Source organism: Platichthys flesus, chromosome 11 (genome assembly GCF_949316205.1).
Source record: "Platichthys flesus chromosome 11, fPlaFle2.1, whole genome shotgun sequence".
NCBI classification, from domain to species: domain Eukaryota; kingdom Metazoa; phylum Chordata; class Actinopteri; order Pleuronectiformes; family Pleuronectidae; genus Platichthys; species Platichthys flesus.
The window spans coordinates 18,530,867-18,545,833 of record NC_084955.1 but is presented as its reverse complement, the minus strand read 5'-3'; the positions used below and the strand labels follow the sequence as shown (position 1 = coordinate 18,545,833).

The window sequence follows — 14,967 nt, the reverse complement described above, 5'->3', positions numbered from 1 at the left end:
GAATAAGTAGCCAGTGATGCAGATACGGCTTAAATTCTTCCTCCGAGGCAGGAGCCCACCAGCTGAGCTCCCCAAATGAAAAACTACATCCATTAATATGTATGTGGCGAGCTGGCATCAAACATTTTCAACAACACATACACCAGACACACACAAACACACAAAACAGGGGACTGTGCATGTACGCACACAAACACTTCACCAATACCAGGCAATAAGAGTTGCATAAACAAGTTTTATGTTCCTGCATTTTTAAGCTCTAAGTTTGTGCTTATGACCTTTAAGGTTGAAAGGGTGAATAATGAGGAGCGGAGCGACTCAGCCCGAGAGGCTGCAGAGTGAAGGACGGAGATGGAGGGATGCTGAGAGAAAGAGAGAAAGTAAGAAAGAAGAAATATGAGGGCGCTGCCATCTCATTTCTCCTCCCTCCGGCTCCCCCAGCTGTTGTTCTCCCTCTCTCTTTCTCTCTCTCTCAATAACTTTTCATTGTCACTCATCCCTCCAATCACCCCTAAACCACTTGTGCTGCACGCCCGACCACCCCCCACTGCCCTCCCCTCCACTCCCCCACTCGCTCTCTTTCTTTCTCCATCCACACAAATGACTCAGTGAAACAGGTCAAGTGTTACAAAATTCCCCCTGCAGCTCAACCTGCCTAATACGAGGCCTGGCTCATTGCACCAAGACAAGTAATACATTGCCTCCTTGCTGAGAGGGGTTGGGGGGGCTTGAACACACCAGAGTGCCAACATCAACACACGGCGAATAGGAACTGAGGAAATGTCCAAACATTTGCATACAACCATTTTTACACGTGTCAAATGGCTACAGCCACATTTATCCAATTTATTTGTTTTTCCAGTTAAAGATGTTTTAAACTAATTTCCACTACTTCACTAACCGTCTTTTACATTCAAACTGGTGGGTATACGAGCTGTTTCAAAATAAAGGTAATAAAACCCAATCATCATTAACTGAGGCGCTATCTCACCAGACACAGAGAAAACCCTGTGATTACTGTAGAATCATTCGATCATGGAGGGAACGCCAATTGTGTCCATTCCCATTGCAGACAATAATGTTTCTTTTCAAGAGTACCAGAAAGATACTGTCATGTTTGTCTTTACCAAACAAATCCTCACATCCTCATCCTGTTAAAGGAACTGAAACAATTCATTCAGTGACCAAAAAATAACCTGCAACTGTTGAGTTTCTCCAAGCAAAAGATCGAATTCATCACAGACTGTTCAGTATTCGGGGGATTTCTAACTGCTCTATTTCTTTTGCGAAATGAAACTAAATATTTTTGACTGTTCAATATCTACCCAGAGAGAAAAAAAAGCCATTTGAAGACACCCCTCTCAACTTTTAGGATATTTCTGATGATTTCTGACATTTTACTTTGAACAGTATGAATCACAAACAATCTGCAGATTAATCCAAGTAAGAAAATACTTATTAACCGCAATTCCATTGGGTAAACACTACAGTGTGAAAACTGTAAGTCTCTTTGTACCTCTCCCACCTCTCCATGCTAATGAATAGCAATTGGGCGACAGAAAACCCTGAAGCAGTGGTGTAAAAGTGGCATTCAGAGGAGGACAGCAGAGTAAAGGGCCTGAAAAGAGGATAAATGAGCAGGGGGAAAACTGAAGTCAATGCACACACTTGGCCTTTCACCTGCCCAGAAACACACCGTGCTCGACACTACAATATGCAAGTATGTTTGCTCTGCAGGCAGAGTGCCGGGATATAGAAATCTAACAGCTCCATATATCATGATGGTGGGGACCTGTGGAGGATGAACGACCTGCGAGCAGTACCTGGACAGTGAGTGTAATACACAGATAAATAACCGGGAACTGGGAGCGATATGAACACACACAGACTCCCGGAGAGAAAATGTAAACCGCTGCACTCGCACACAGTGATAAACCGACCAGAAACGTACGGCTAGGACCGAAGCGCGCACTTCCTTGTAAGAGTTGTGTTTGTCTGACGCTCCCGGGAATGATGGTCGTTTGGGAGGGTAATGACTTAGGAAACTATAATGTACCGGAACATAAATTAATCAAATTCTGGGCCCTGCATGCAAGCAGCCTGTGCGTGCTCTGTACCGTCTATTTTTGCACTTCACACCCTATTGTAAAGACACAACAAAGAAGTTCCATCTATTGCACACAGAGGAAAACATAATTCTCCTCTAATGTTTCCACCCCCTGCTCCTGTTGGAGGCAGGGCGGTCAAATCACAGCGCCGAGGGTGGGATGAACCAGTTGTTACTGTCAAGATGGCAAAGATCACATTCACATTTGTGAGAGCAATAAACGACTCCCGTTTATAAACACTTCACGTAGAGAGGCTCTGTGATGCCAAAAGCCAAATTTGAATAACGTTTAATTTCCTCCTCTATGATAAGACCTTTTGTCCGTTCAGGAACCATTTTCTTCCATCACCGCCCAGAGCCGACAGTTGAAGGGACCGGGGCTGGTGCAGCGTCGCTGTGCTTCGCATGGCAATGCTGAGCCCTTTTTCTAAAATCTACACTCGTCCTCGTATTCGACACAGAAGTGCTCTTCAGGGCTGCTTCCAATGATTCCTCCACCGAGGGGTTGAGGGGACGTTGGTAAAATCACTGAACACGCTGTAGGAGAAGAGGGGCCACAGACGTGCAGGAGACCCACAGCATGTGTTGTAGTCCTGGATCGCCACAGGCACCCTTCATGGGACCAAGTGGATTTGGAGCCCCAAGTTTGGGATTCTGTCGAGCGCCATCTTGGTTGTTTGAATCCAGAAGTAGCCATATTTTAAAAAGACCCTGCACGCCCACCCACTACTGCAACCTGCATCCATTGTACAGTACTAGCTGTCAATCACATGCACATTAATCTATGTGGGAATATCATTTACAAAATAGTCATAATGAATTTAATAAGACTTGAAACTAGCTTTAGGGAGCGTAAACTCCTTATCAAAATGTTTACTGATGTTTTAAATCAACAGAAACGTAGATTCATCCTCTGGAGTCTGCTTGTCTTTGAGAGAATACAGGTTTCAGGCACTATCTCATTGGCTTCACTTTCCACACACTGGGTCTACAGGCAAGAGTGTTAATGACAGCGTCTCGCAGCTTGACGTGGTTTAATACTTTGAGTTTCTTATAATTTAAAAGGTTAAAATAATTAAATCAGTGAATTTTCACCTTTAGAACAGTGCCTCTGATTTCAACAGCAACAGATTGGAGATGTGTTGGAAATGAGAAAAGAGGAAGTGGATTGATTAGAGAAGATTTTACACCTTGGGACTGGTTGGACAGCGTTGCCTGTAATAATTCAAAAGACACATACAGCGCTACACACACACACACACACACACAAAATCGCACACTTCCTTTAACAGGTTTACAATGCCCCAACATTTAGTCCGCAGCAGACGATGAGAAGATAGGAGCCGCAGAGAAGAGGAAGGGGCAGGAGAAGCGATTACAGCGAAAAGAGATGTCTCGATAAGATGACAGACATCATAAGATGAATAGGGAGGCAGTCTGTGGATATAAAGGAGGCGATGACACATGCACATGAGCACACATATACACACACACACATACACACACACACACACACACACACACACACACAATCTCATGAAGGTCTGACAGTCCTCTGTGCACTAGAGGCTGTTATTTCACGTCAAACAAAGAAAGCGGAGGAGACTTGAACTCTGCAGGGGAACCGGCCAGTGCAGATAAAAATCACTGCCGGTGAAGGCTCGCAGTCCGGTCTACTTCCCCACCCTGTGTGTAGCAACACACTTACACTAGAAATACAGACAATTCAAAACACACACAACTGCCGGGGGATGACTTGTATTTAGTGTTGAATTTGCATTTATGTTAAATAAACTATATATATTATATTCTACTAAACATTTATTATAAAGGTATACTGTATCATAATGTATCTTATGATGTTATATAAGAATACAATTATAATGTAGTTGCAAAACAGTATAGTTATATTGTAATATGTGATACAATAATAGGGTTAAATTTATAGCTAATGTGTAGAACTATAGTAATATATATTTATTGGATATTCTGCTCTGCAGGCAGAACATTATGTGATGACGTCTTATCTTTATTTATTTCTGATCATTTTGCTTAATTTATATGTGCCTTTGCCTGCATGTCTCTGTCTCTTCAAAACCAGAGCATTATGTCATTGATGACATGATACACAGATACATTTAAGGGATATAAGTAGGGGTCGTATTGTGATCTAACATCCAAACCCCTAAGGAGGAAAGATGCACTCAACAGCACAAATATTAGTTATTCAAAAGCAAACAGAAACTTTTTTTTCCGGTTAAACTCCCACACACGAAACAGAGCCTACATTTGCATGCATATTCCATACTGTCAGGCAGGCAAACATCTGCACAGCAGTTACATGCACAAATGAACATGAGCACAATCAGCCAGCGTTTACTCGACTTGGCAGTCCCCAGGAGACAATCTCAAGTCCCTCACACCGAGTATTTGCAGACCGATTTTTGTTTTCTTTATCTTCATATTCATCTCTCATTCTGTATGTTTGGATCTGAGTGTATGCAGGCGTGCGTGTGTCAGTGCGTGCGTGTACTTTGTAAGAGCTGCCTGTTGAGACGGTGAATTAAACAGCAAGTGCATTTGATCTGCAATGCACTCCAGGGCAAATATACACAAAATGAGACACACACACACACACACACACACACAAACACAGAGGCTTGCATACAGCATCAAAATCATTTCCGTCACAGATTCTATTCTTAGGAGCAGCAACAAACCATTCTTTCCCTGATATAAATCTCTTTTATTCATACACGAGCATGCACACGCACACGCACACGCACACACACACACACACAGACACTTGCACACTTAGCTCAAAGCTACACTCCCTGGTGGTCATACCGCATTCACATAATGTTCTTTGTTTTTCATTTTCCAGAACAGGATTTGTTCCAGGTAAATCACCGCATGAAGACCTTTTGTAGCTTATTTAACTCTCGCACGCACGCCAGCCTCTTCCATCTGGTCCAGGTCGCTGTTTGTGCAGATGCGTGGAGGTCGGCGGCGTTCTGAGGATGTCAGAGCTTCTCTCCGTCTCTCCGACACACACAGACAGACAGACGAAACGTGCACACAGACACACACACACACACACACACACACAATGTGCGATCTGGTAGAAGCTAAATCAACACAGCTGCAACAACTCAGCGCTCATCATCCTCCTCCCTTCGCTCAGCCGTCTCCACTCCATCTTTAATCAGGCTTCTCCTCCCTTCCTCTGTTCTTATTTTCGCCCTTTTGCTCTCTCCATCCTCCCAAACTCCTCCTCTCATCTTTTGCCTGTTCATTCAATCTTGCATTAGTCACTGTTAAATTTATACACCAGCTCGCACTCTGTAGCTTCTGCCAAAACACAAGGCCTCAGATCTCAGCCCCAGTGCGTCCTCCTCGCTCTCCACACATCATGGACGCCCTCTGTGCCCTCCCTCCACGGCAACACCCTCATTCTATCGCTCTCTCCCTGCCCTTTGCTGCCCTCCCAGCAGTTGGCCAAGCATGTGCTACCTCGGGGAGAGACGTGCCTCATCCAACAATGCACTGCAACCACCTTGTTACCTCCAAGCCCCTGTCAGCACAGGACAGGAAGAGTAAACGCCCCCGTGGCCTCCAGGGGAAACAGGAGCATCCACTTCGGTCTGTCTGCCTGCCTGCGTGTGTATTTATCATTGTGTGTCTGTGTGTGTGTTTGTGTAGCAGAAACACATCAACGCACTGAATGACCAGAAGCCAGGAGATCGGATGTTGTAGTTTACCGCAAAGGGAAGAGGAATCATAGGATTTCCAATTTCCTGTGATTATTTACAAATGTGACTTCCTCTGTACTTTGGTTTTACCTGCTTTGCTCAAGATGATAACAACATTGTCTAGGTTGCTACAAATAGGATTCAGGTAGATTTAAATCGCCCTCTTCAAAAGTCACTGCATGTTTCAAGATTAAACAATGGATGAGTGGCTGTTCTTCGGAGGATTCAGCAAATACAAGCTCAACAAATGTAAACAAACTTAGCAGAGAACACAGATTAGAACAGATATTATCGTCCCAATCCTTTCCACAAAAACACAGACTGCACCATCGTCTTGAGTCACTGAGAAGCACCGCGACCCAATTCAACCTTCACAATCCACCGTGGCCAGAAAACGAATCTGTCACAATCTGGCTCAGACGGTGTGAAATTAAGTTTAAAATATGCTGATTTAAATTATATTTCAATGATTTAAATTGTATTTAAATGAAACAAGGACATGTGAGCAAGATAACAAACGGTGGAAGTAATAACTTGATGTGGGAAATACAGCACAGTACTGTGGAACTCTGAACTGCGAGGTAACAGTACTGAGTATTATTTCCTCATTCTGTAAAGCAGCTTTGAAAACTTTGAAAGACAATATATAAATATCTAAGTGATTAATATTATTATTATCATCATCCTTCATTTGAGCTACAAAATTGATTGAAATTACATTTTTCTTCTTTCATGGTCCCTGGAAGATGATTCTTACTGATTTTAATGATCCTCACCCTGAGGGGCAAATTTAGTTTTGAGTGAAATGTCTCAACAACTGTTGAATTAACATTACATTTTAATCATTTGGGTGACCCCCCACCATTTTTAATCTAGTGCCAACTTTTTACAACACTTTGAAATAATAAAACTATGTTTTTATAAAATATGTCCAGCAGCCTCAGCTAGTGCGAATTGGAAAATGGAAATCCCCGCTAACCAGAGCAGTTTCAGGCCACACACAGTACATGTGACCTTTAACTTTGACCACTGAAATCCAACCAGTTCATCTTTGTATCCAATGAATAAGTGTAACAAATATAAAAAGGTCAAAACTAGAGTTTTGTGAGGTCACATTAACCTTGACCTCCAAATTTTAATCAGTTCATGTTTGTGTCCAAATGAAAGTTTTTACGACATTTAAAAACATTTCCTTAACGTGTTCACAAGAAAGTGGCGTTATGCAGACAGTCTGAAAACATGATTCCTCTGGCCTCTGGATCTTCACTTTCCTGCTCAACATCAGTATTGTTACTGAGAGCATAATTGCATGCTGACATGAGCTTTTAGCTCAAAGTACCACTTTGCTCAACAGCAGCTATAAAGAGGTGCTAGCTGTAGACATTGGTCTTATTGTACAGTATGAGGAGAAAAGGCATCTGGCGTTAAACTCTGAAAAACTCATCTAACCCAGCAGACATCAGCAGACACTTGTTATCTGTCATTGTGATGCTATTTCAGATTTATACTGCAGCCATCTTCATCATCTCACCCTCCTCAGGAGCTTTTCTCCGTCAGTCTATTCTTCAGCAAATGAACATGTGCAGGGATTGAGGTCAGACTGACTGACTTGGCCAGTACATTCCATTGTTTTGCCATAAAAACTCCTTAATTGCCTCGTCTCCGTGCCGAGGGTCACAAAGTGCGTTAACACATACAAAAAATTCCAGTAACTGCAGCCGGAGATTTGAGGATTCACCACAGGCAGAGATAGAGCCAATAGAAAAATATGCAGGAAGCTTCTTTCATAATTGGGGTCAGAGGCAGACACTTGCTTTAATCCTCGTCAACGCCCAGGTCACTGCATCCATCACTCAGACATCCATGCAACAGGCCTGGCAATTCATCACTCACTCTGGGATTTATTAGTCAGGCCTGGAGCTGGAGGGTGAGAGGTTAAATGAGGAGCAGTGCTTTAGCAGTTATCAGCATAGAGACGAGAGTGGGTGTCTCTAACCCCCAACACACACACACACACACACACACACACACACAAACATTTAAATCAACACCGTGCCAGAGCATTGCTACCGGAGCTAAGGTTCAATATAGAGCTATACAAAATACATATGTGTAGACAGTACATACACACACACACACACTAATCTGAGAACACTCCCTGAATCCATGGTCACTTTCACACTTGCAAACATTCTATAGTGATCAGATCTCTACGAACCCAGTGCAGCACTCAGCGGGTGACTAAACACATGAACATACTTCAGCACACTGCATAAACAGAGAGCAAGCTCACATGCTCACTCTCTGTCAAATACGCCAAGTGCACACACGGCTTAGAATAAACAGGGCCACTACCGGCTAGCCGTCTTGCCCAGGGGCACTGCACCATGTCTCATCACTGTAAGCTAATGTTCAACACAGTGGTGGTGCTCGGCGTAGCTGCTGTCACTTTGGCTTCATATCCAGGTTATTTGCTCGGCGTTCATTTAGAGCAGGTTCCTCGTCACGGGGTCACCACTTAGGAGGTGCATACCTTTTCTCCTGTCTGACAAAGGCAGACAGAAATGCAAGTGATGCACGAGCGTTCACTCCCGTCCGCAGCTTAAAAGCATTTTCCGCTGCGCCCGTGTCTTTAACATTCAGCTAGAAAAACCAAAAGGAGTCAGTGTGTGTCTGTGTGTAAGTGCTCTCTATCTCGCCGGCCTCAAATCCAAAGCAATTAGAGAGGCCAGATGGTGGGCTGGACTCACAGTAAATGGCTGTGCATTGACAGAAGAAGCTCGCTACAAAAATGAACTGTGACAAACAGCCAGGATGACACACACACATGCACAAACATGCGCACAAACACACCCACGTGCACACACACGATGGGCTCATCGAGGACACACTGCCTTAACCGCCATAAACCGACAGTCAATGTTATGAGGACCTTAACACCACAATTTGATTTTTGTTTTTTCGTCAGGGACACAGAGGGCGTTATTGTTTGTTGACCAAACACAGCAGGTGCACACACACACAAACACACACGCATGACCTCGCACATGCACTCACGGACCACCACATTCACAGATAAACCTGTACACACATGGACAACCCTCACCGTGGCCTTTTGTTAAAATTTGACCAAACCAGTTGGGTTTTGTCACAGTTCAAACAATGCAGCCTTTGAGAGGCGGTCCATTCAGCCAGTTTCAGCTGGGCCTGCACATTCCCCTACTGAAAACACAAACTGCCTCCCTGCAGGAAAAACCACTGAGGCTACAGCGCAGCATTCCTCGACTCGGTCCTCTCCTCCCTGCGTCTGTGCACAACGTTTTCCCTGAGAGGTGTTCGGGGCCCCGGTGAGAATAATGATTATACATCTCGAAATATGAGTGCATGTGCTCTTCATTATCGTCCTGATAAGGTGAAAAAATCTCTTGAATCACCTGCCCTTTAAACTACCACAGCATGCTCCTTCATACACCTGTTACCAAGGCAGCAAGTTTACTGCAGCCAACCAGGATACTTATACAAATCAGAGATACTGGGAGGAGGTGGAGCTACAGCACAGAACAACTGTAACCGACAAAATGGCTTCTCATATTTCTGAGCTGGGTTTCCCATACGCCCGTTATCGCACTTGTGTTGGCACAAACGCACAGATTTATCAAAAGTGAAACAAGACAAACAGGCCGACCAGGAAATGAGTGAGAAAAAAAAAAAAACACAGCAGGTTTCTGTGTGCGGAGTGAGAATGATGGGTGACAAGAAACAGAGGCCACTTCATAACCCAATCACTTAATCTATAAATCTAATCAGTGAGAATCAATGACTGGCGCTTCAGTTCAATCCGGCTCCTCAATCATTCACGATGTGTGTTAGAGAGGCAGAGGGAAGACGAGGGGACACAGACACCACACGCTGCAACACTTGGACATTTCAAAACTCAAGAAGTCTTTAATAGCAACCAAATACGAAAAAATATAGAAAGACTTGACACAAAATAGTGACAACAACTGTAATTCGGTCTTTTTTAAAAAGGACAAATAATAAATTTAAAATAAAATTAAAAAAAAGATACAAAAAAGAGAAAACACCTTTTACACTGAGCAGTCAATAATAAAAAGCACATTTTGGGGTAAGACTTTTTTTTCGACGTGTGTACAGTTCATTTGTATAGAAGAAGCACATTTGCCAGTTTTGGCAGCAATCACAGCGCAGCAGTCATGAATAAAGCACTCAGAAAACATAAATTATAAAGCACTGCAAAATAACAGAAAAGAGGAGAAACTGTAATAGGAGAAAATAAATTCTTCATGCTTGCCGTCACTGAGAAATACACAAACGTGACACCATAAATTAGTAATTTTCCTCTGCTACATATTTATATATTTATACTATGTACACAGGAAGGTTTTTCTCTTTTTGTTTTCTTTGATAAGTGAGACGGGAAACGTTAAGGCTTTGATTAGTCATCAGATGTGTGGAGCCGAAGAAAAAGCAACAGAATGTGGCTCTGGTTAAAGAAAGAGATTGGACAGTTTCACATTAACCTTGTGCTCGAACCAAGACCAGTATCTGGGATTTCTCTAAAAGCATTTTGTCTGATAACTTTTACTTGGGAGCAGAGGTTAGTGGCAAGAGTGAGTGTGTGTGTGTGTGTGTGTGTGTGTGGAGGTGGTCGCGGTGCCGCAGGTGGCTGTGAGACAAATTGAAAACAGACTTTGGAGCCGAATAAGAATCCTGGAGGAGGAGGAGGAGGTCAGCGCTGTGGCTCATATCTCATGTGTAGCACAAAAGTGGGACGGACAGACTGTTTCCTAAAGAGTGGGTTTCTCTGACAGGAGGGGAGAGGTGCGCATCCCTGAATGTACGTGGCAGCCTTTGTTCTACTGGGTCAGTGTTTTGAAAACGCGGTTGGACTGTTTGCGGGAATGGAGAGCAGCGGAGCGGGGAACGCATCATGCTGCAATTCTTTCCACTCTAACAGGACACGGTATATGTCCTGACGGAGCCACTGGGCAAGAAGGGAAAAAAAGTTTGTGTGTGACTGTGTGTGCAGCTATGCGTGCCTATATGTGTGGGCTTGTGTCAGGAGATGGCAGAGTTGTCAGGTATGAGGTGTCTTCTGCACAGTTTGTCTGTGGGAGTGAGCATAACGAGAGTGACTGAGGGTTTATGGTGTGGGCGAATGTTTCTCAGCATTCTGCGGATGTGTGTGTACAGTATGTATGTATATGTACAGTGTGTGTGTGTGTGAGAGAGTGTGTGAGTGTGTGTCTTCCAAATGCACAATAAAACCCCAGTTTGCCAGGTTTCCGTGGTGACAAAAGGGTGGCTATTCAGGTTACAGCCCCAACGGCAGAGAAAGAGATGTCCCAAAGCCCCAGAGCATCAGGAAAACACACACTGACAACTACACACACACACACACACACACACAGAGAAAACAAACAGACCATCTCTAGAGTGGTTACAGTCTACCTGATTCTGTGTGTATTTCTGTATTGTGCAGGGCATCTGTCAAGGAGAGGGAGAAGCCAATTGTGCATACAAAAAATAAAATAACTGTGCTTGTGTGGAAATGCAGGCAATGCCATCTTGCACATACAAAATATACAAGCATGTATTATTTTTAGGCTTCAGGTAAACTAAGCTCAGTCAGTTCAGTGTGTTAAAAACAACCAGACTGCTGAAGTACCCATTCAAAGTTACATTCTGAATGCCCTCGGAGACATGTGGCCTTACGGGTTCTTCATCACCACTTCCACAGCACTGGCAACACCGGCTCCATTGATCAGATATTTACATTTTACATAAATATCCACATTTTCACGAGAAAAATAAAAATGCTTACATATATAGTACACAGATACCTGACACCAACATGTACATACAGCAGTTATGTCCCTTGTCACGATTTTTTTTTTCTTATCCCCCCCCCAAGTATTACCCTCATTACACTCTCTGAAGTGGTGACACACACAAGTGCAAAAATAAGTAATGCATTTTTATTTTGAGTGGTTGCGACAGATCACCTGTGTTCAGTAAACGTACTGTACCCCGGTTTGACAGGAGCTGCGTTTATGTGGAACTAAGGCCATTAGACAATAATCCTGTTGAACACACCGGCTTACAATATGCCAGACGATGCTCAAACACTAAACGCTGTCTCTATTTTTGTCGTCTGCCTCCTAGTCTCCCTCCACCTCTCTAAAGGTTAACAGCCATCACAATGGCAAGCGAGGACTGTCCGACTCTGTTCACGTCTGTAGTTCAAGGGCAGAAACAGCCGCGATAAGAAATGCGGGCGAGTGCAGTCATCCTTGCCCTTGGCAATGGGTCACCCTGCGTTTGACCCCATGACCTGCAGCGCACGGCAACCCAGATCTCTGCTGGGCCTCCGCAGAGGTCAGGACAGTCATCTGGACCACGCTCCCCCACCCAATTCCCAGTGGGTCAAAGGGGAGTTGATTAGAGATCGAGGGAAAGCGTGATTAGAGGAGCTGCAGAGGAGCCTCTCTCCAAGATTGTCCATCACAGTCATCGAGTGGCAGATACAGTGACGCACACGCACGTGTACACACTGAGCCTCAAAGACGGCGGCGCACACAGCAGCCGCGGCACAATGTTTCTTTGAGCCGGCCTCAGGTGGCTCGTTACAAGGAGAAATTAACAGTCAGGGAACAATCAGCCCCAGAGCTGCATCGTAAAAGACGTGTTCGCTGCTTGTTGCCTGTGAGTCAATATGACTCCCGAAGCTTTGGTGCGGACACAACCTTTCATGTTTCCCGATCAATTCACTACACTTAACAACATCCGCTAATGGAAAGAAATATTACACAACCTCATTGAAAATCTATCGGAGCTGACGGGCTCACACTTTTTTTTGGGGGGGGGGCGGGGTTATAAGCACTCCTCTTATAGGAGGAGGTGGTAAGAGTTGGTGCGGTGGAGTGAACATGGCAACTCCAGGTGGATTTGTCAGTCCTGGCATGTCAGGGCAGGCTGGGCAGGAATGGAGTAAGTGGGCCGTTTGACACATCAGGAGCAGTAAAATACTTCCCTGGTCTCTGTGGCCCTGACCTCGACACTGCCCCGGATAAATCAGAAACTCCCCGTAAACACTGGGAGAGAGGGGTGAAGGGAGGGAGCGATGGAGGGATGATAGAGAGATGGAGATGGGAGGAGGGTGCAATCACCACGTCATAAACGCTAAGTGGTGGCAATCTGTTGGTCCCGGCTAAGCGAGCGACTTCACGGCTCATTACCAATCAAGCCCCTCCTGTCAGGAGCGCTCCGAAGAGACGGGGACGAGGAGGACGAGAAAGAGAAGAGACGTGCTCCTCTCTAGTCCTCTTGCATCCCTCTCTCCATCCCTTGACCCTGTCACATTGGCTACATCTCACTCCCTCATCTCTGGTTTCCCATCTTTTACCTCCAGGCACGGCACAAAAGTTTGCATTTGAATACCTTGTTAAGAACATGGTTCCAACTCTACAAACTCACTTTGTCTGAATCCCAAGCCAGTGCATTTGTGCAGCAATTAAGGGTCAAACATGATTTTTTTAATTGTGTGATTCAAGTGTCTACTGTGATGGATGGTTTGCCGTTGTTTTTATTTCTTTTTTTTAAGTTTGAGAGGAAGGTGGAGAGAGAGTGGAAAGGAAAACTCGCCAGCAGACGTGAGAAACACATTTTCTTCTCTAAAATCACTTGATGGTTATTGTCTAAACCTTTAGATGTTTTTCCCACAAACCCATCACTAGCTACTAACTACCAACCAGCTGTCAGAGCATAACGTATTGCCAAAACAAAAAGGGTTCCCACAGGAGGACTGGGAATAGCAAAGCTGAAGTGCCTGACAACCCCTTCTAAGGTTTCGGTGAAGATAAGAGTGAATATGCATGTGCGATGCCTCCTCTATAGCAAAGCTCGTATCATGATTCCATTATTCTCCTCCTACACTACACAGTTTCACTCCTTCAGTCTGTTGAGGGTCCTTGTCAGTGTCCCAGTGAGAGCGATGAGCAGAAGTGGTGGGAGACAGGTTGTTTCTTTTCTGTTTGATTTTCTGCTCTCAGGGACCAGACATCAGCAACACTCCTTTTTACAACATCCCCCCCCCCCCCGTTCATTCAGTTCGTTCTGGGGCTGCGCTGTGATTAATAACAAGACATATTTAAAATCAATTTTCAAAAATAAAAGTGGAATCATTTTCTCGTTTCTATCAGACAGGAATCCTGAAACCACAACATCTTCGGGAGGGATCCTCCATCACTTCTTTTTTCTCCTTTTCCATCTCCTCCTCCTGCTCCTCTATACGTAAACTGCAGTCCGTGAGATGACGGAGCCATCCCGCTGGGACTCCATGTCGTCATCCATGTAATCTCCGATTATATCGTCCTGGTCGTTGGGTGGGCGGAGCTGAAGGATGGGGGCCCCTCCGGTGAAGTTGTCATACCTCTCCTCCTCCTCCAGCTCATCAAACTTCCTCCTCTCCGCGTCATCCAATTCATTGCTCAACAGGATGTCTTGGGCGGTGGGTGTGGTGAGGGGCTGGTGGTGGTTGTTTTTCTCACCGTGGGCCTGGTGGGACGAGCTCTCGTTGTAAACATAGATGGGCCCGTTGTTGTTCCCGCCCCCCACGCCGCCGGGCCCCGCACCTCCACCCGTGCCATTCTTGCTGGCCTTCTTGCCTCCGCCAAACATGCGTGTCTTCATGTCACCGCCGCCATTGGCCCGGTAGCCCTGCTGCTGCCTGCGGCTACGGGTGACGAGCACGGCAATGAGAGCGGCGACCAAAAGGAGGGCCAGCAGGGAGCCAATCACAGCTCCCGCCACCACACCGGCATTGGATGGGTTCACTGTGGGCTCTGTAGGAGGGAGGACAGGCAGGGGGGGGGGGAGAAAAGGGAAGAAAAGGAATATGGTTGAGAGAGGGGTGGAGAAAAAGAGAACAGTGTGAAACACAGAGAGAGGGCAAGGAGAATAAGAGAGAGCATAAAAAGGTGACCCAGGAAACAGTAATGTCAAGGAAAAACGACAAAGGGGGAGAGGAACAAGGAGAGAAAGCAGGGGTGGGATGTGTCAGTGGTGCTGGTCTGAGCTGTACTCAGT

General features: G+C 45.1%; 1 protein-coding gene across 3 annotated transcripts in view; it reads right to left on the bottom strand.

Annotated features, from left to right (window-relative positions):
- The window catches only part of si:ch73-22o12.1 (nectin-2), a 79,976-nt gene that overhangs the window by 22,978 nt on the left and 42,031 nt on the right, over nt 1-14,967 (bottom strand). The window contains exon 7 of one of the 3 annotated variants that reach the window (XM_062399969.1): nt 9,778-14,723. The exons of the other annotated variants lie outside the window; for them this stretch is intronic. Within the exon in view, the coding sequence (XP_062255953.1) occupies nt 14,167-14,723 (557 nt within the window). The 3' untranslated portion in view covers nt 9,778-14,166. Of the gene's footprint in view, nt 1-9,777; nt 14,724-14,967 lie in introns of those variants that run through there. 3 annotated transcript variants of the gene reach the window in all.